This window comes from Phyllostomus hastatus, unplaced genomic scaffold, assembly GCF_019186645.2.
Source record: "Phyllostomus hastatus isolate PE091 unplaced genomic scaffold, TTU_PhHast_1.1 phas_contig_62, whole genome shotgun sequence".
Classification (NCBI taxonomy): Eukaryota; Metazoa; Chordata; class Mammalia; order Chiroptera; family Phyllostomidae; genus Phyllostomus; species Phyllostomus hastatus.
The window spans coordinates 15204661-15224331 of NW_025333921.1; the positions used below are offsets into that span (position 1 = coordinate 15204661).

At 39.2% G+C, this 19671-nt stretch overlaps 1 protein-coding gene across 1 annotated transcript in view; it reads right to left on the reverse strand.

Moving 5' to 3' along the window:
* Positions 1-14463, reverse strand: part of UACA (uveal autoantigen with coiled-coil domains and ankyrin repeats) — a 93997-nt gene extending 79534 nt beyond the window's left edge. The window contains exon 1 of the mRNA XM_045848516.1: positions 14207-14463. Within this exon, the coding sequence (XP_045704472.1) occupies positions 14207-14281 (75 nt within the window). The 5' untranslated portion in view covers positions 14282-14463. The remainder of the gene's footprint in view (positions 1-14206) is intronic.
* Between the last annotated feature and the right edge of the window lie 5208 nt (positions 14464-19671).

The window sequence follows — 19671 nt, forward strand, 5'->3', positions numbered from 1 at the left end:
GGTATGAATAAGTAGTTTCCATATTAATTAGTATTCTCTAAGTATTGTATTTTTATAGTCAAATTCCTATTTATAGCAAACTTCTAAAAATTATATTTTACTACACAATTGAAATTAAAATATTTTGTATTGATTTTAATAGAATGCTGACATATTCAACATGCTTTCAAATAATACTTTCTCTACTTGAGGAAAGATGGAGCTCAGTTAAAGTTCAATATCTTTATCATCACCTTATTACCTTAACAGAGGAGAGTATTGAGATGATTACTCAAATCACAGTTAATAAATGTTTATGCTTGCAACCACCTGGCTGACAGCAACAGAGCTCATACTTTTGCTAGTGGAAGCCCCAGGCTTTGTGTGTAACACATTCCAACTCACTGGTTTTCAAATGTTGACTAGTGATATTCTTAGGTACTATGATAGGTATGGGGTGTCTCTTATCCATCATATTATTTTTCTGAATTTTAAGGATGAGGAAAATGTTTAGTAATGAGCAGACGTGAAATCCAGAACAGTTGTGGTACTTTAAAATCATTACTGGCCCTGACAGGTGGCTCAATTAGTTGGAGCATCATCCAGTACATCAAAATGTTGTAGGTTCGATTCCCAGACATGTCATGTATAGGAGGAAACCAGTCAATGTTTCTTCTTCTCTCACATCAATGTGTCTTTCTCTCTGTCTCTTTCTCTCTCTCAAATCAGTAAACATGTCCTCAGGTAAGGATTAATAAGTACAATAAATGTGAAACACACCTCGCAAAGCCTCTGTAATAAATTACAAAAGTAGAAAGCATTAATTTTTTTTAAAAAAAGAGGAAAACAACAAATGAGAATATTCTCTGGACAATTAAGAAAACTAGGAAACAGCCCTGGCTGGCGTAGCTCAGTGGATTGAGCGCGAGCTGCGAACCGAAGTGTCGCAGGTTCGATTCCCAGTCAGGGTACATGCCTGGGTTGCAGGCCATGACCCCCAGCAACCGCACATTGATGTTTCTCTCTCTCTCTCTCTCTCTCTCTCTCTCTGTCTCTCTCTCCCTCCCTCCCTTCCCTCTCTAAAAATAAATAAATAAAAATATTTAAAAAAAAACAACTAGGAAACATATTGGAAAACCTAGGAGACATAGTCATGAAATACTGATTGATCTAAACTGTTTCTACAATATTTATGTTCTTGAAATGCTATATATAAATTACCGAAATCACTTCAGATGCATAAGAAATCTTGAGAATCTTTGTAAACTAAATATTTCCTACATTACAATAACTTACAAATCTGTGATAATATCAGCCAAGGACTCTCATTATGGATTCTCTGGGTGAAAAATAATAGTTTCTCCTTCAGAGAAGAGAAAATGGGGTACCGTATTTTGCTGTGTATAATGTGTACCCATGTTTTTGTGTGCATTATACATGGGTTTATTATACCCATAGTATGAAATCATTATACCCACATACAATGTGTATCCTTATTTTTCCCTAAAAAATTTACACAAAAAAGTGCACATTATACACAGCAAAATATGGTGATTTGCTAACCCAGTGATGCACCAATGTGCACAGCTGGGACCAGGGTAAGAAGAGTAAAGTGCTTAGGTCACCAAATTTAGGGAAAGACTCACTCTCAGGGCCAGGCACTGAACCAGGACATGAGGCAAGAGCCAGCTGCTTTCATCCCACTTCCAGTCCAGCAGGAAATGTACTTCACAGCAGAAAACAGCACCTAGATTTTCACATCCCCAAAGTCTGTCCTATACTAAGCCTCGACACTTACAACTTCCTCATCATCATCTGTGTCCCCTCAAAGAACCATAGGGCCTATCTGGCCTGCTAAAGTGATGGCACCAAACAGGGAATGAGGAGTCCAACAGAAAGGAAGGGTCACTACACATATACAACCAGACCACTTGCAAGTTTTTAAATTGTGACAGTGGAGAAGATGGGCATTCTAGGAACTCCACAACCCTGTCCTTTATAAAGTTGGCCTTGTGTTTAAAAATGGTTTACAAGTTTTAAATGGGCGTATTCACACTTTCAGTGGAAATGTTTTATTTTAGTCAACCTTTCCAATTATTGCTATTTAACTGAATCAGTGTTATCACCCAGGAACACTGAATAGCAAGAGTATACTATATGGTTAGGAATGTTAATTTTAATAATTCAGTTTCATATAAAAATGACTATAGGATAGGGTTTCCTCTTCATAGCACAATACTATTCCTTCCCTACTTATGGTCCTCTTTAAGGCATATGCTAAGCAGTCAGGAGCAGACACAAGGAAAGTTTATCTTACAGGTTAATACCAACAACAAACCCTACCCTACATGATAGCATTAATGAGACACTTCATTGGTCTTCAGAGTACACTCTAACATACCACCACACCCAAAAGTGTTTAGAATGGGTCCTGAATGTAATTCCTTCCTCCTTTGTGACTCAGCCTTTCCCAAGCTATCAAAACACTTCCACAGCAGGAATGTAATTAGATCTAAGCAATTAGGAAGTCTGCTGTTCTATTTCCTCGCTGTGATTAATAAAACTTACAGGACCCCTTGCAATAAGCTCTTTAAGAAGGCTAAATTACTTAAAGTGTCTTGAAAACAAGTAATAATAGGCACAAGTCCTTTAACATCTTTATTTTAAAGGCCATACATACATAAGCAACTTCCAATCTATCTTTCAAACAGCCATTCCTGGACCTCTACACAGAACCTCTTTTCAAAAAACATGCAGGCCTGAGCACTCTCCTCAACGCAGGACGGCGAAAGCTATTTCCTCAGCAAATCAGTGAAATGGTGAGTGTTAAGGAATATAGGGTTTTTCATTGATTACCTACAGATTCTTAATACCAATTATCTTAATAATATATTCAGTAATTAAGCAATTTTAGGGAAAACATTTGTTTTCTCATGTGTAACACTCGCCAGCAATAGTCTTTCAGGAGTATGAATATGCATGCTTCCAGGAATAAATTCCCACATAAAATTAAGTTCTTAGTTTAAATTAAATTTCTAGTGTTATAAATTATATTAATATAAATCTATTTTAACTATAAAAAGTAACAACATAACAAAGAAATGAAAAATAAAAATTTCATAATCCACAACTGTGATCATCTTTGTATATCCCCTATTGGTCTTTCCCTATGCATATGAATATTTTACATGGCTATATAAATACAGGTTATTTTTCATTCTGACTTTTTCATTTGTAAGAGTTCCATTTTTTTCTACAGAATTTCTTCATATGGATGTAAAATAGTCTTGCATATTAATATTCTATTACTGTGTAAAATATTACCACAAACTTAGAGGCTTAAAACAATACTTAGTTCACAGTTTTGCAGGTCATTAGTCCAGATGGAGTGGTACGGGTCCTTTTTATTTAATTTTATTTATTTATTTATTTTAGAGAGAGGAGAAGGGAGGGAGAAAAGAGAGGGAGAGAAACATCAATGTGTGGTTGCCTCTCACATGCCCCCAACTGGGGACCCAGCCAGCAACCCAGACATGTGCCCTGACTGGGAATCGAACTGGTGACACTTTGATTCACAGGCTGGTGCTCAATCCACTAAGCCACACCAGCCACAGCAGTGGGTTCTTTATTTAGGGTCTGTCAAGGCCAAAACCAAGATGCCAGCCAGGCTGGATTCTTACTTGGGAAGAATTCACTTCCAGGCTCATTCAGGTGCTTGGTAGAATTCAGTTCCCTGGAGCTATAGGGCTGAGATCTTGTCCCTGTTTTCTTTGTGGCTATTGGCACACAGCCTCTCTCTCAGCTCCTTAAGGCCAGTCACATTCCTTCTCACATGGCCCCATCCACCCTCAAGCGAGCAACAACATCCCAAGTCTTTCTTCCTTCAAACCTCTCGGGCTTTTCCCATCGTCCACTGCAAGCCAGAGAAAACTCTATTTATAAAGGGTCCGTGCACTTAGAATAGGTCCACCTGGACAATCTCCCTTTTCAGGATAACTCAAGTGACTTGTAACCTTAATTACACCCACAAAATCTCATTTACCAGGTAACATAACATAATCATGGGCATATTTTCTCATCATATTCAAAGTCCTAGGGATTAGAGTGGAAAATCACATGGGGGCGGGGCAGGGCAGGTCACACTTTTAGAATTCTGCCTATCACACCTCTACATCACAGTAGAAACTGTACATTTTTAACTGTGGGTGGTAGTCACAAAGTTCAAAGGCCATCTAGCCACTGGCCTAAAAAATTTTAAGGTCCTTTCCAATCCTAAAATGCTAAAAATTGAATAAACACATTACAGAAATAAAATGTACAATTATTTCAAAACTTGAAAAAAATATAAAACTATATGAATTTAAAGTTAGCTAAATCAAAAAGGGAACTGCTCTGACTGGTATGGCTTAGTGATTTGGGCATCGTCCAGCAACCCGAAAGTTTGCCAGTTCGATTCCTGGTCAGGGCACATGGGCACATGCCTGAGTTGTGGGCCATCTCTGGTTGGGGGCACACCAGATGCAACCAATTGGTTTCTCTACATTTCCTTCTCCCTCCCTTACCCTCTCTCTAAATATAAATAAACGAAATCTTTTTTTTTAAAAGGAAATGAACTTTCTCCTAAAGAAAAAAAGATATGTTTTTGCAAAATTGTCACCTTTTGGGGACCCAATTTTCTAGTCATAAATATTCAATAAATAAATGTTGTCGAATAAGTATAAGAGATTGTAAATGTTTGTTAGTCTTGGACTTTTACCCCCTAGACAAAGAAGATAACTCTTTCTAAATCTCAGCTACTAATGAACTAAAAACTACCAACAACCTGCCGATACACAATATGCTGACACTGGATCCAAGGTGGGGCACTCTGCAAGGGGACTGGGTAACAGTTCCTAGGAGTCACAGAAGAAAATGAAGAGAAGCACCAGGAGTGTAAGACAAAATAAAACCTGCTATATATTAGTGATCTGAATTTTGCTGAAATTGTTAGTCTCGAAGTAATTGTAACTCATACAATGGCAGATACAAAAGTAGGCACACTGTCGCTCAACAGAACTCTAAAGATAAATAAGCAAGGATTCTGCCTATTGGTATTAATCAGTAGGTAGCAAGAGCACATTAAGCAATGAATGATGCCATGAAATGAGAAGCTCATAAAAGCCGCAACTATAAAACACTAACCACAGCTTCAACTCTTCATCAAATGCACAAGCGTAATGTTTTCCACAGCTTGCAAAACACTCTTCCTCATTCATTGCTTTCTTCTGTGATAAAAATTCATTGGGGAAAAAAACATGTATTTTGTCACCTTACAAAGGATTTTTCCATCCCAACTGTGCTATATTTAGCTAATCAACTCAAAATTCCTTTGTAAAAAACAAAAGTTGTACTCTTCTTGTTCCCCATTCATGCAATCAATATCAAAAGCAATTCAAATTACAATTCAGAATATTTTTTCATTCTACATATAAACAATAAACTTTATTCTTCACCTCATAAAAATGGAAACATTTTCTATATTTTCAGAACTGGATCAGTGCAATTTTAGGCACACCTAAAAAATGTAATGGTTTAAGCAATGACAACCATCATTGCTTCGATTACTATTCATACTGTTCTACAGCTTCTAAAATGTTTTCATTCTTTTTAGTACCTAAAATCTCTGGTAGGATTGAAAGGCAAGTGGTATTATCCTCATCTTCCGAGAAGAAAAAATGAAACTCACTGAGGTAGAGTGATCTGCACAAAGTCACAGTTTTTCAGGAGAAAATGTCTGAATGCAAACCAGATTTTCTGACATCTTGTCACTCCTGATCTTTTTGCCTATTTTGCCCACTTCAATGGTACTGACACAAAGATAAAAGGTGTTACTTTTAAAATTGCAACATGATTTTCCTTTTATTTATACAGTGAAAAATAAAATAATACTTAAATGTTAAAGAAAATCACCAACTTTATAAAGAAATAAACCAATAAAGGAAAACAAAAATGGCCATGCATCGAATATTCTAAACTAGAATATTTATTTAGTAGTCAAATTAAAATATTGGACACAATCATTTCTACATTCAGATAAGCTATTCTGAATATTTAACAACTTATATGCTATTCAGAAATAGTACTGTTATTTTCTTTAGTGTAATTCCAGGTGATTTTTAAAATTTAGAGAAAAGGAATGAAAGAAAAATGAACTTCAAATAATCTTCAGTATACACTGAATAGTTTGTTTACATTACTAGGCAACACAGTACCCGGCAAACAGTACTGAAAGAATATGTGCTGACTTGTAAAAATGTACATTCTCCAATTTAAATGACTGAATAAATAATTATTTAATTAAGAACTTCAACAAATTAGCTATAAAGCAAAGTTTTAAAAACTCGATCGATCCATACACAGAAAATATTTACATAGTAGCAGAATGTTGCAATGGAACTTTTCTCAAGAGTGTGGTACATACACCACTATGCCGATGTGTAGGCCTCACTGGCACAGGCACAAACGTGGGTGACACTGTCTACTAGCAGCCCCTTCTAAGGTTCCAGACCATTTAATTTCAGCCTGCAGCAGGAATATGTGCAGCAGTGGGGCCAGGAACATGAAGTGAGAAATGTAAGAAAAAGGCCCAACAGGAGCCAACACCAAAGTCCTGGCCCCTGGCTCAACCTAGTGACAGGACCAGCAGAATGTAAGTCCTCACACACAGGCTGCAGCCATAGGCCTGCACCCAGCCTCTTGCCTCCTGCCTGCCCCACCCTTTACTACTGCCCCTTCCCTAGAGATGCTCACCTCAAAGAGATCATTTCTGCAGCTCAGACAACAACTTTTCTTCCTCTTCTTCATACAGTTCCCTTTCTAAATAAATATTGATATTTATGTATTTTTAAGTCATTTTTTAACTCTTGAGAATCTTCCTTCAAAAAAAAGGGACCTTATTTACATATTTTTAGAGAGAAAGGGAGGCAGGGGGAAAGAGAGAGAGAGACACTGATCAGTTGCCTGTCATACTACACGCCTCTACCAGGGACCAACATGCAACCTAGGCATGTGCCCTGAAGGGGAATGGAGCCCTCAACCTACCACTTCGAGGGACAATGACCAAACCACTGAGCCACACCAGTTGGGGCTTAAGTAAGTCATTTTAAAAGAATATTAACAAGCCCTGGCTGGCATAGCTCAGTGGATTGAGCACGGGCTGCAAACCAAAGTGTCACAGGTTCGATTCCCAGCCAGGGCACATGCCTGGGTTGCAGGCTATAACCCCCAGCGACCGCACACTGATGTTTCTCTCTCTCTCTATCTCCCTCCCTTCCCTCTCTAAAAATAAATAAATAAAATCTTTAAAAAAAAGAATATTAACAATTAGTACAGTGTTCCATGAATGAGACAAAAATCATGAAGATAATATATTAATATTACTGAAGTAATATTTGAAAGATAGTATTATCATGTACAGTATAAGTCACAGCAGTCTGAGGAACTAGAAAATATTATTTCTTCCAACTGTTTCATCCTCATAAATTAAATAAGACTTAAGTTTCCTCACCAATAAATACAAGTTACAGTGTAAAACATCACTATTGTATTATAGAAAGTAAAAAGATGTCTTATTCTTAAGTGAAGGATGCTATAGTATTTAAAGGTAAAATGCAGTGTCTGCCACTTCCAAAAGGTTCATTCAAAATGTGTGCACATGTATGTAGAGCAGCTACAGCAGAGTGTCAACTTTGAGATCTAAGTAGTGAGCAGGCGGATCTCAGTTCATTGTGCTATTTTTTCTCATTTTATGGATAGTTCAATTTTTCACAATAAAAAGTTGGAGAAAATAACTTAGGTATCTGCTCAAAATCTAAATCTGTGATTGTAATGATCATTAGCATAGTTAGTTAAACTTTCAAAAGTATTTTCAACCACCATTATCAGGACAATCAGGGGTTCATCCAAATTGATTACAGGTACACTTTACAACAACACAAAGTTGCTAGCCTACAAGAAGATGGAGACAGTGTTCTCTCACTTAGAACACAATGACCTCGAGTCAGGGACTGGGAGTTCCATACACTACATCAAGCCCAGGGGGCTTAGTGGGAATCACTCAGGGCTGGCAGGCAAGGGCTCTGACAACTTGTCTGTCAACTGTGTGACTTTAGCAAGTCACAACATCTCTGGGTCTCAGGTAACTCCTGCCTCTCTAACACGTGCCCTCCTCTCCATCCTTCCAACACTGCAGTGATTCAGACTCTCAATAATTTTTGCCCCTACTATTGCAGCAGCATCTCACCCCAAACAGAGCTACTGCAATAGCCTGTCTGAAAAACACACCTAACCACGCTATTCCCCATTTCTGTGTATACAGGACAAAGTCCAACACTCTTAAAACAAGGAAAACTGTAAGCCACCCCAAAATTTAGCCCCACACTCTCCTCTCCTGCCTATCTCCCATCCAAATCCCTTGCCTATTCTAGAATTCACCAGAGCTAAACTGATAATCCAACTATTCCCTCCCCACAACTCCATGACATTTCTCAACTGCAAGTCTTTGATCTTACTGTTCCCTCTAAAAGGAACTTCATCCTTTTCTGGATCACTCCAACCCACTTCTTTTTAGACCCAGATTAAGGAAGGCACCCTGCAGATCGGTGGCTGCCAGGGGCTAGAGGAAGGCGGGATGAGAAGCAACTGCTTAACAGACATAGAATTTCCTTTGGGGTGATGAAAATGTTTTGGAACTAGGTAGAGATGGTGGTTTTACAACATTATCAATATACTGTATGCTGCTGAATTACTCATTTTAAAATGATTAATTTTATGTTGTATGAATCTCACTTCAATTTTTCAAAAGAGGCTGCAGTAGCAGCTCATCCTGCAAAAATACCTGCACTGACTCCTCAGCAGCAGACTGAACTAGCACCTTATCCACTGACCTGTCACAGCAGGTCTTACTGTCTATGATGCTTATAGAGTGCCCCATAATACTTTTCATACTCTTCTCTTCCTTATCTTCTCATCCTCCAGTACTTAGGCTAAGCCCTCAAGAAATGTTTGGGTTTCTCTTAATAAATGAAAAATAGAACTACTACTTACTTCCCTTGGGGCAGGAGGCTAGAGCAGATGATACTGTGAAAATCTAGGGTATACAAAAGCCAAGGGCTTGTATCAATTGGAAAGGGAAAGATCATCAGGAAAGACTGCAGTTCATCTGGTTATAAATGACTTCTGGGGAGGTTTTTCAGTTAATAATAATAAGAACACTTATTGAGTTCTTCAATACTTTCCCATTTTCAAATGCAGAAACAAATATATTTAAGTAATTTGCCTAGAGTCACAAAGCTGGTTACTGGGAGCAGCGAGATTCAAACCCAAGTCACCTATACTGCAGAGCTTGATCCTATAACACTAAGACATCACCCTGCCCCTTCATACTGCTTAAAAGCTGTGAATGGATATTCTTTGGCCTACAATTTGCCTTTTGTAAAGCTGAGAAAACATTCCTTTTTCCGTATTTGTCTACTTATCCATCATCATGAATGCTGTTTATATATCATAAAGTACTTTCTTAAAATATGAAAAGTTAATTTTTAAAAAAAGAGATGAATCAGGCCTGGCTGGTGTAGCTCAGTGGATTGAGCACAGGCCTGTGAACCAAAGGGTCTCCGGTCTGATTCCCAGCCAGGGCACATGCCTGGGTTGCAGGCCCAGTTGGGGGCACAGAAGAGGCAAACACACATTAATGTTTCTCTCCCTGTCCCTCCTCCCTTTCCCTCTCTCTAAAAATAAATAAAATCTTTATTTAAAAAAAGAGATGAATCATAAACAAGATCTCCCATTTAAAAAAAAACCTCTCATTAAAAAGATCTCCCATTAAAACACTAAATCGGCGAGTGTTTGTGACCTATTCTCACGCACAGCTGAAAAGCTCAGAATGTGCTGGCCTTGCTAGAGCCACACCCACCTGGCTTCCCCACTGGAGACTCATTTTCATAGCACCCCAACCCCTGCACAGGGTAAACACCCTGCAGGTGAGAAAACCTGGAGCAACAACAAGCCATAGGAAATACTACACGCACACATTTTTAGTTTAGTAAGCATGATGTATATGTCCTCCCCCAACCCCATTCCTTCTTCTCTCTTAATGTCACAATCTGGAAAGAAAATAATTAACCAAAAGTCTCTAAGATGAAAAATATATATATTTGTGCACCTAGAAAGGAAAAACTTACTACAGAGGTAATGTCAAACTTTGAAAACATTATCAATAAGGTCAATTTTAAAGCATATGCCCCCCCTAAAGAAGTACGTGTATCCTTTTAGACAGACACCTAGTAAGCTGATAATTTTTAGTTTGGATTCTCAGGACCTACTTCACCTAAATGTCCTCCTAAATATCTAAAACCAAACATAATAGGGTAATATACTGGACAAACATACATATGCACACAAAAGCAAATAGGCTCCTACTTGACCAATGATGGGACAAATTTGATCACCAGTAAGATAATATATACAGCAATAGACAGAAATGTTTAAATCCATGAGTTCATAATGAGAAAGAAAGAAAGTCTAAAGAAAAAAAGAAAGAGAGAAAAAGAAAGATCACTTTTAGAAAATGCCGGGGAAACCCGACATTTATATATTCAGAAAATTAAAGTTCTGTTAATAGTCAGAAAATCAAGAGCAAGAATGAAACATCATGCTTTTTCTCAGGGTAACCAAATATTCAATGAAGGGGAGTTTTTCCTTTATAAAAGCTATTGTATCCCAGCTAAGAGATGAAGATGGGATGGTAGAATGACATGCCTCTAGATCTAACAACCATTTTACAGAAAATACAGGAGAGAGAAGAAGGGGGCATGCAATGAACAAAATTCTGACCTTGGGAAACTCTAAAGAACAAATAGCCTAGTTTCTTCAAAAATAAACTGTAAGAAGGAGAAAAAAAGGAAAACCTACAGATTAAAAGAGATTTAGGAGATATTAACCAATTGTAATGGTAGACTTCGTTTAGACCCTGATTAAATAATTGTAAAAAATAAAAGTTTATAAGACAATTGAGGAAATGGAAACACTAACTGGATACACTGTGATATTATAGAATTATTATTATAAAAGATTTAAATGTGACAATGGTATTGATGTCAGTATGTTTATAGAATGTTTTGTCTTTCAGAAAAACATTTACAAGTACACTATTTACAGATGAAATGATATGAAGTCTGGGATTTACTTCAGAATAATCTGTGATAATTTACTTCAGGTAAATTACAGGGCATATAGTTGAAATAGGATTGGTCCTGAGTTAACAATTGTTGTAACTATTGTGTTTACTTTTGTGATACTATTGTATTTTGTAAATGTTCTAAAGTTTCTATAATAAAAAAATCAAGGTTTAGTCTTCAAGAATTTATTTTTAAAGATTTTATTTTTATTTATTTTTAAAGAGGGAGGGGAGGGAGATACAGAGAGAGAGAGAGAGAGACATCAATGTGCGGTTGCTGGGGGTCATGGCCTGCAACCCAGGCATGTGTCCTGACTGGGAATCAAACCTGCAACACTTTGGTTTGCAGCTCGCGCTCAATCCACTGAGCTACGCCAGCCAGGGCGAGTCTTCAACAATTTTAAGGTTAACATCCTTCACCTCGGTCAAGTAAATCAGTTTTTAATTGGAAAAAAAAAAACTTTAGGAGAGCTAGGCATAAAATAACAGTACAATATGTTCAGAGGCATAATAGTAGTGTGCATAAATTGCCCTGGGAGCATGGGTGGGTAGGGCAGGGTCAGGGGAAAGGTAGAAAGGTAAGGCTTGATTGAGCCCGAACCAAAAGGCAGTTTGCAGGGCTTTCCAAGCAAAAGCACAGCAAGTGTAACGGTGCGGAGCTGTGAAATTACACAGCCCAGGGAGGGAGCAGAGAGGGTAGCAGCGGGGGGGGATAGTCAAAAAAAGGTTTTTCTTTCTTTCTTTCCTTCTTTTTTGTTTTTTAAATCTGAATTAAAATTGTGAATTCTGTTACAAGTTTAAACTATTGTTTAGGGAGACTGCTGACTGGCGCTGTAAAGTTGCATCTTCAGAAATCATCCTGTTAGTGAGTTAACAAGTCCATTCTTCTTTTCCCTTTCCTGCCAGAATTAGCTAACAGCCAGCAAAATTTTGTTCTCAATGCTTGGTTTGGTTCTATTCATCATCACACTCATTTATTTTCACTTAATACTTTACAAAACTTATTCTAATATTTAACTTAAACTGAGATGTGTTCACTTTTTCTAATCAGATAGGTTCTGTTTTTTTAAACCATGTATTTCTCTTTATTTTAGTGTTGTTATTTTAAGAAAAATAAAATGCTCAATTTAGCACTGCTAAAGATTTAAGTTCAAAGAGATGCTTCATGTTCCAAGTGTACAAAATGCAAACTGGCATACTGGAAGTACCAATAACTACTCTGCATCTCTAGAAGAAAAAAAAAGATTAAATTAATGAATATTAACCTCCAAGTGGGATGTGATTCTTTAGTGCAAACTAAGTGGAAAAAGTACAGGAATAAAGCTAGAAAAGTGTATCTTTTTTTCTTTTTCATTGTATTTTTTCCATTACCATTTATCCCCTTTTCATGGGAAAAGTGTATCTTTAAAGCTGAAAACATCATCTGTACCACAAATAAGTTAGTGACCTGTGCCATCACTAAATGCCATTTCTTCCAATTATTTTGAAAAATAATGTGAAACAGCCCTGGCTGATGTGGCTCAGTGGATTGAGCACCTGTGTGCAAACCAAGAGGTTGCTGGTTCAATTACCTGACAGGGTACATGCTTGGGTTGCTGGCCAGGTCCCCAGCTAGGGGCATATAAGAAGCAACCAACCCATGTTTCTCTAGGAAACATCCTTGATGTTTCTCTCTCCCTCCCTTCCTCTCTCTTTGAAAATAAATAAATATTTTTAAATGTGAAACAAAGTAATCTCTCCTTCTATGTGCTTATATTAATAAAACAAAATCGTGCTTTAATAAACATCATCAAATTATCAAACACACAACCTGAAGCTACCCCGCCCCCTTTTTTAAAAAAAAATTGGGAATGAAAGAGCCTAATTTCACGACAATTTCCTTTAAGTCCTAGCAAAATCATCCTAAAAATAGGTGGAGAGAAAGGTACAATTCTGATTTAACTCCAAAGCAGGTTAATTAGTATTCTCATAAAAAGCATACAATCATTTGGTAAAATCTATGTAAAGTATAAAGGTCCGTTTTAATTGCTCCAAATGGGCAACAGGGCAGTTCGAGCACATATCCTTTATGTTTCTGACTCTTCCAGACTTTAAAATAATGTTTATTTCAGTAATATAAAATTTTGATGATATAGCCATTCTTCTAACTTACTAAATTATCTAAATCCCAACATCTGCAGTCAGGCTGTTTCTCAAGATTTCTGTTCTCCTGCCAACTAAAAAGGGGCCCTAGTACTTCCTAGTGTGCACACTGAGGGCAGGCTCCACGTCAACACCGAATGGAGGTCTGTCCCACCGGTGAGACACGGCGCAGCAGGATAACCACCCTCCCAATTTAACCCCCACTTCCAGAGTTACCACCCATTTGGGGCTCTGTGTTTCCTACTACACCCGATTCCTTCTGCTTTGCTCAGAAATCAAACTTTCCCAGTGACAGGCAACAGAGGCCAGAACAAAACATCCACCCAGCCGCGCGGCACTCAAAACTCCGTCTCTGACTCACAGAAGGTCCGGAGTCCGGGCGGAGTCCGGGCGGGGAGGGCGGGGGCGGGTCCGCTACCCTGACCACCAGGGTACCCGATGCAAATCTCCCTCTCCGCCCGCATCCCCGGAGACTGAGGGGCGCCCTCCAGGGACCCCGCGGAGCCGGGCAGGGACCGAGAGTGCGTGGGGAGCGGGGCAAGCCCCCGGGTCGCAGGAAAAGGGCCGGAATGAAGGACAACTCAGAAACACTGGATTGAGGAGGAGCGGGCGATTCGATCCCGAAGCGCCAGGAGCTCTCTGACTTGGGGTAGAGGGGCGGGGGAGGGGCCCCGCAAGGCCCGAGGGAGGTGGGTGGGGAGGGTCTCCGATCTAACGCGGAGCCCAAACCTGAAGGGGGTGGAGTCACCGGGACGGCAGGAGCAGGGAGCTCAGAGGGAAAGCCGAGAGGAGCCGCGCTTCGGAGTAGGGGGAGGACTCCCAGGGAGGGAAGCCCGGGAGCGAGGGACGCGGGAGGGCTGCGGGACTCACCGCACAGGTGGCGGCGCCGGAGGACTGGGGGCCGGGCGCGTCCTGCCTCCTCAGGCGGGACTTGAGGCTCTTCATGGCCAAGTCAAAGCAGACCCACTCCCAGCGAGCGCAGCGCGCCTGGTTCCGTTCCACAGGCGAACCTTAAAGTCGTCGAGAAGCTGGCGCTCGCTGAGGAGCAGGCGTCCCGACCCCACCTACCGTCTGGGGGCCCCCAGGCAGCCGAGGGCACCCGGCCTGCGGTGGCGCTCCGAGTCCCCGCAGCCAATCCGCCCACAGCCCTCGGGGGGTAGGGTTGGCTACAGCCAATCGGAATTCTGGAAGAGGGAGGGACTTCCCTTCCTAACTTAATAACACCCTTCCTCTCCCTGCCGGAGGAAAAGTTTGGAACTCCAGTTAGGGGAGCGGCTGAGGTGGGTAGCTAGTAGCGGGTAGAAACGCTAGAGCCGGGCTGCAGACCTCTGGCACCTACCCATCTGGGAGGTGGAGCCTCAGGTCTGCAGAAAGCACGCGGTCCATGCAATGCCAGCTCTCCTCTTACAGGACCACCCTTTTCCCACCCGCGTGCTACTTCCCAAGTAAATTTAGTCAAGTTCCCTTCCTGCTATCTAGTCCCAGAAAGGACTTCAGGTTACCTGCACACACATACACCCTGGCTTTCCAGAGCAACTTCCCTTCCATCTGCTGATGTTTTACTACACACATCCCGGTACCTGGAAACAACTATAGGTATCCAAGACTCCACAAAAAACCTCTAAGAATAAGGTGCCAGTTGTATAGAAGGGCAAACAGTTAAGGAAAGACTTTATAGCAAATCAAAGTACAGACTGAGTGCTCAATAATAATTTGTTCAGTCAAGAACCCACTGCTTTGGAGGGAGAGATGGAATGCTAAGGCTGGGGTTGCCTTTAATAAAAAATGACCCACATAGCCAAAGTGATATAAGAGGACGTCAAAGAATAAATATTGTGGCCTTTATTTCCAAAAAAAAATTTTTTTGCTTCCTGTAAAAACACATTACAGGTAAAAGTATACAATGAAAGTATACTATCCAGAAATCTGGATGCGAATAATTTAAAGGAAGAAAGAACAAACAGGTGAGCAACACTCAACAGTTTTTTTTTCTGTTAACTTGACATCTTCAAAAGTGTTCCTTAGAGTCATTTTGCCCACCAAAATGTTTATTCTAGCATGCACCCATATGAAAAGACAAACAATCCCCATTTCTGACTAACAAAGAACTCTGTGTGGGAAAGGTCAGTGGCTTTCTTTGGAGTCTCCTTAGAGTAACTCGAGGTTTTATTCAACTACTGTAAGAAAGTTTTTAGAATTCTCTTGGACAGATAGTATCCAAAGGCTGTGTTATCACTTGACAAAATAGTAAACAATTTTCTTTTGATTAGTTCTATAGAAGGAAATTTTCTTGGACTTCTACTCCTTCCTCAAGATTCACAGCTATTCAATTTTTGTTGGCTCATTATAGTGTCTGTGAGTGGTTACTCTCTGTCCCCACCTGCCACTGCTGAGCCAAAATTGTCTCATACCTAGATATTATTGAAGCTTCCCAACCAGCCACCCAACCTCCAGTCTCACCTCTCACATTACCGATAAATTACCAACCATCATCAAATATCTTATTCCTCTTTTGTTCAGACCTTCAATGGCTGATGAACAAAATCTAACTTTTTTACCTGGCATTTACCTGGCTACAATATGGATGCAACCCCATCTGCCAGCTGACACTCCAAATTACTCTTCAGCCCATTCTTCAAGCACAGCTCTTGTCTTTTAATGTCCACATCTTTATGCATGCTGATCCCTCCTCCAGTAATTTTCTTTCTGTCTACATTCTTCTAACAAAACTCTCCTCTTCCCAAGAATGGCAGGAAGAAGCACAAGGGGGCTTCTGGAGTATTGTACTATTCTATGTGGTTACATAAACAGTGTGTTCGGTTTGTGAAAATTCAGTTAGCTTGCAGTCTTTATGATACATACACTTTTATGTGTGAATAATACTTTAATAAAATGTTTTTTTTCTAATTGTGTGTTCATTTCAAGTGCCCTCCTCTCTAACAGAGCCTTCTCTGACCAGTCAACTGCAAGTGAGTTCCCCAAGCCCCTGAAGATTTAAATGGTACCTCTTATATGATATTAACACATCTGTTCTGAACAAGCATTATTTTCCTACTAGACTTCGGACTCCTTAAAACCAGGGAAAACTGATAATATTTGAATTCTCTAGCATTCTTAACATATGTTAGGTGCTCAATAAATACTTCTGAATAGATCCATGAGTTCTTTTTGGTTATTGGAGTGAATTCTCATTGTTTATTCTCATGAAACGATTAATACTTCTCCTATTGTGAATACTGGGTGTCTGCTGTAGCATCCAAGTTCTTACAGCCGGGGTAACTGGCCCTTTTCAGTTGTTACTGGATAAAGCAAAAGCAACAGACAGAGCCACAAATACAGCTTTCATCAGTTTCCAAAAATGTTAGACAAGTTATTTTTATGAACTGTCTGCATGATGTCCCCATGGTGTCTGTGTCCAGTGGCCTTGATGAATTTTTCCAGGCTAGAAACTTGATAGCTAATGTCTACTTATTCCCATTTGAGAGCAGCTAAGTAAATAGCACTGGTTTGAATGCACAGCAAGGCTTTTTTTTTCATGTTGATCTGGAAGCCCCCTACATGAAGTAAAGTCACTATTATTAGCATTCAGCCAGACAGGTTTTTATTTTGTTGACTATTATCACTATTATTTATATTTGTCTTCCCTTTAGAACAAAAGGCACTCTTCAAACCTATATAGGTTTTTATTTGTTACCGTTCTGAATCTATATAAATTTTTTTTGTTTAAGTCTAATGTTTTACAATATAAAACCAGGAAGGGAAATACAATTTTAAAAATTGTTTTGATAAGTTACACTCTTACAATGTAAACAAACTTCAAATAATACAAAAGGTAAGAGTTAGTCTCCTTATCAGCTCTATCCTCTGGCTCCCGCTGTCAAGGAACTTGTGTTCTAGCTGGGGAAAAAAGCTAACGTATAGCTCGAGTGGAGAACAATGCTTACTGAACTGTATGGTAGGATAGTAAAAGTGGCTAGTATTCGAGAAAGAAAAAGATTAGGAAATTAGTTTGCATGAAGGGCAGGATTGGGTGGGGAGCTTCAGTGAGTGCACAGCGATGAGAAGGAACACCAAGGAGGCAGAGGTGGTCCTGGAGACCAGCCAGAGCAGATAAGAAAGCACCCTTGGGAGATATTCATAGATAACATTGTTCAATTTAACTATTCAGATCTTCAATGTGATGATAATGGCAACAAGGTGACAAAAGCATTCTTTAGGAGGAGAACAAAGAATTAACACACAAAATTATAAATTATCCCTTTCAAACAGAAAGCTCTTCCAGACCAGTTTCAGGTATGAATTCCATATCCAAAGACTTCTGTCTTCATTTTCCGAGCGTCCTACTATTCCTGGTAACTCCAATTAATCTGACCATCAAAGCCAGTCAATAATTCCATGGAGGAGCTCAAGACATCAGTCATCCTCTCCCAGCTCAGATGCCAAGGCAGATGGCTGGCAGAGCCACAAGTAGCCACGAGGTCATGAGCAAGGGCACCCACACCCACAACTCATATGGCAGCCCCCGGAATGAGAGACCTGAGAGAGTTCTCACACCCTCTTCTCTTGCCACAGTCAAAACTAAAACACATTGCATAAGAAAGCTTTTTTAAAAAATGGGTCATTTTTGACACTAAATGTGACACCATCTGCATTTCTAGTAAGGTCTCTAAGGACTCCATCCTTGAAAACTAGAGTGGGAGGAAGAAAGGTGGGAAGAGGAGATGGTTTCTGCTCCATATAACCACAGACACTTGTGTGAGTTTTCTTGGCTACTTGGCACTAAAACCTCTAGAGAGGCCAATTCCCTCTTACAGAAACTTCTTCAATCTCCCCCACTGAGAGTTGTTTTAAGCCCTGCTGTTTCCATCTTGATAACTCTATCAGTTATCTCCCAAGGAGTTCTCCTTTGCTTCTGTCTGTCCCTCTATCTTTGACCCTTTACAGACAGCCATTCACACTAAGTGTGCCATTAGTTTCAATACTGAAAGAGGAAGCAAAACAGCTGGGATGTGGTCAGGAACAAAACTAGACTTTGCTTGCAAAATTGATCTTACACATAATAGTATTTGAGATACCCACAATTATTTCTTTGAATTCAGGTTTAATGTCAAGCAAACCTAACTCATACCATTTGGTGAAAATAAAGCTTTGTTATCAAGTCTTGCTTACCCAAAGCTCCAGAAAGACCATTGGCCTTTCTTTAATGAGAAAAAGGAAAGTCCTGAGTCAGTGTGGTTCAAAGGCAGAAGCTCATGGTTGCCTCTTTTAAAACAGGCAGCTTATCCAGGAGCCCAGATAAATGCAGAGAATTTGGTTCAGGGTTCAGTAACTCTCTGACTCTGTAACAAACTTTCCTGGACTTTGGAGTTTTCTTATCTTAGGCAAAACACCAGGATATGCACCACCGAGGAGCAAAAAGACTTTCAAGACGAGCCCTGTTGGATAATTCGAGTAGAAAAGTCTCTTGCTTTTGAATTGAAATGTGGAAAATAAAGACTATCTCTATAGATTTTGAATAGTAGTTTTACTTGTGCTCCTTATCATTTTTTCCTTGCAGACCTCCAGGGGCCTTTTAAAATTCAGGCAAGGTATTAGTAAATACTCTTGATATAATAATTAAATTACCAGTAAATTATGGGACTATTATACCACCTGTTACTCCATGCCAGTCTTTGCTGTTATCCTAATGAAAAACAGTGCAGACAGAATAAGTCAAGGTAAATCTAGTGCTCAAATGCAGTAGGTAAATGACCCAAGCTTTATTATGATGCACATTCAACAATAACCTTACAGTCACTTAGGTTAAAATTACTACTATGTGGCTTAGTTATACTGAAAGGAAGGTCATAGGCCAAAAATTGGATATGTAAATGTTCTAATAAAGTTATATGCAAAAAACACAGTTTATTATGTATATTATTATATTGGATATCATATAAGATTATATATGTTTTAATGTAGTATTTGGAATTTTTTCATATATCTTTATGAATTATTACATCTTTACATAAGTCCTGATTTTTAGATTAAAAAAATCAAACCCCTGTATGGGATTGCCACACTTGTATGTGTGGGAAAAATGTATATTTTTTAAGGTTAATCTTAAAAATTATTTCCTTGCATAGCATCATAGAGGGTGTGTGTGTATGATGTGTGTATGATTGGGTTTGGTTACCAAAAGACTCAGACTTTTGCTTCCTGGAAGAGATTGCTTATAAAAGAATTTATACAAGCCCCTTCTTCAAAACTACTTGCACTAATGTTTAAATTATCATTAAAAGTTAAAATATAATCGTATCAAATTGCTAAGTAATCCTCAATTACAATGCTTATTT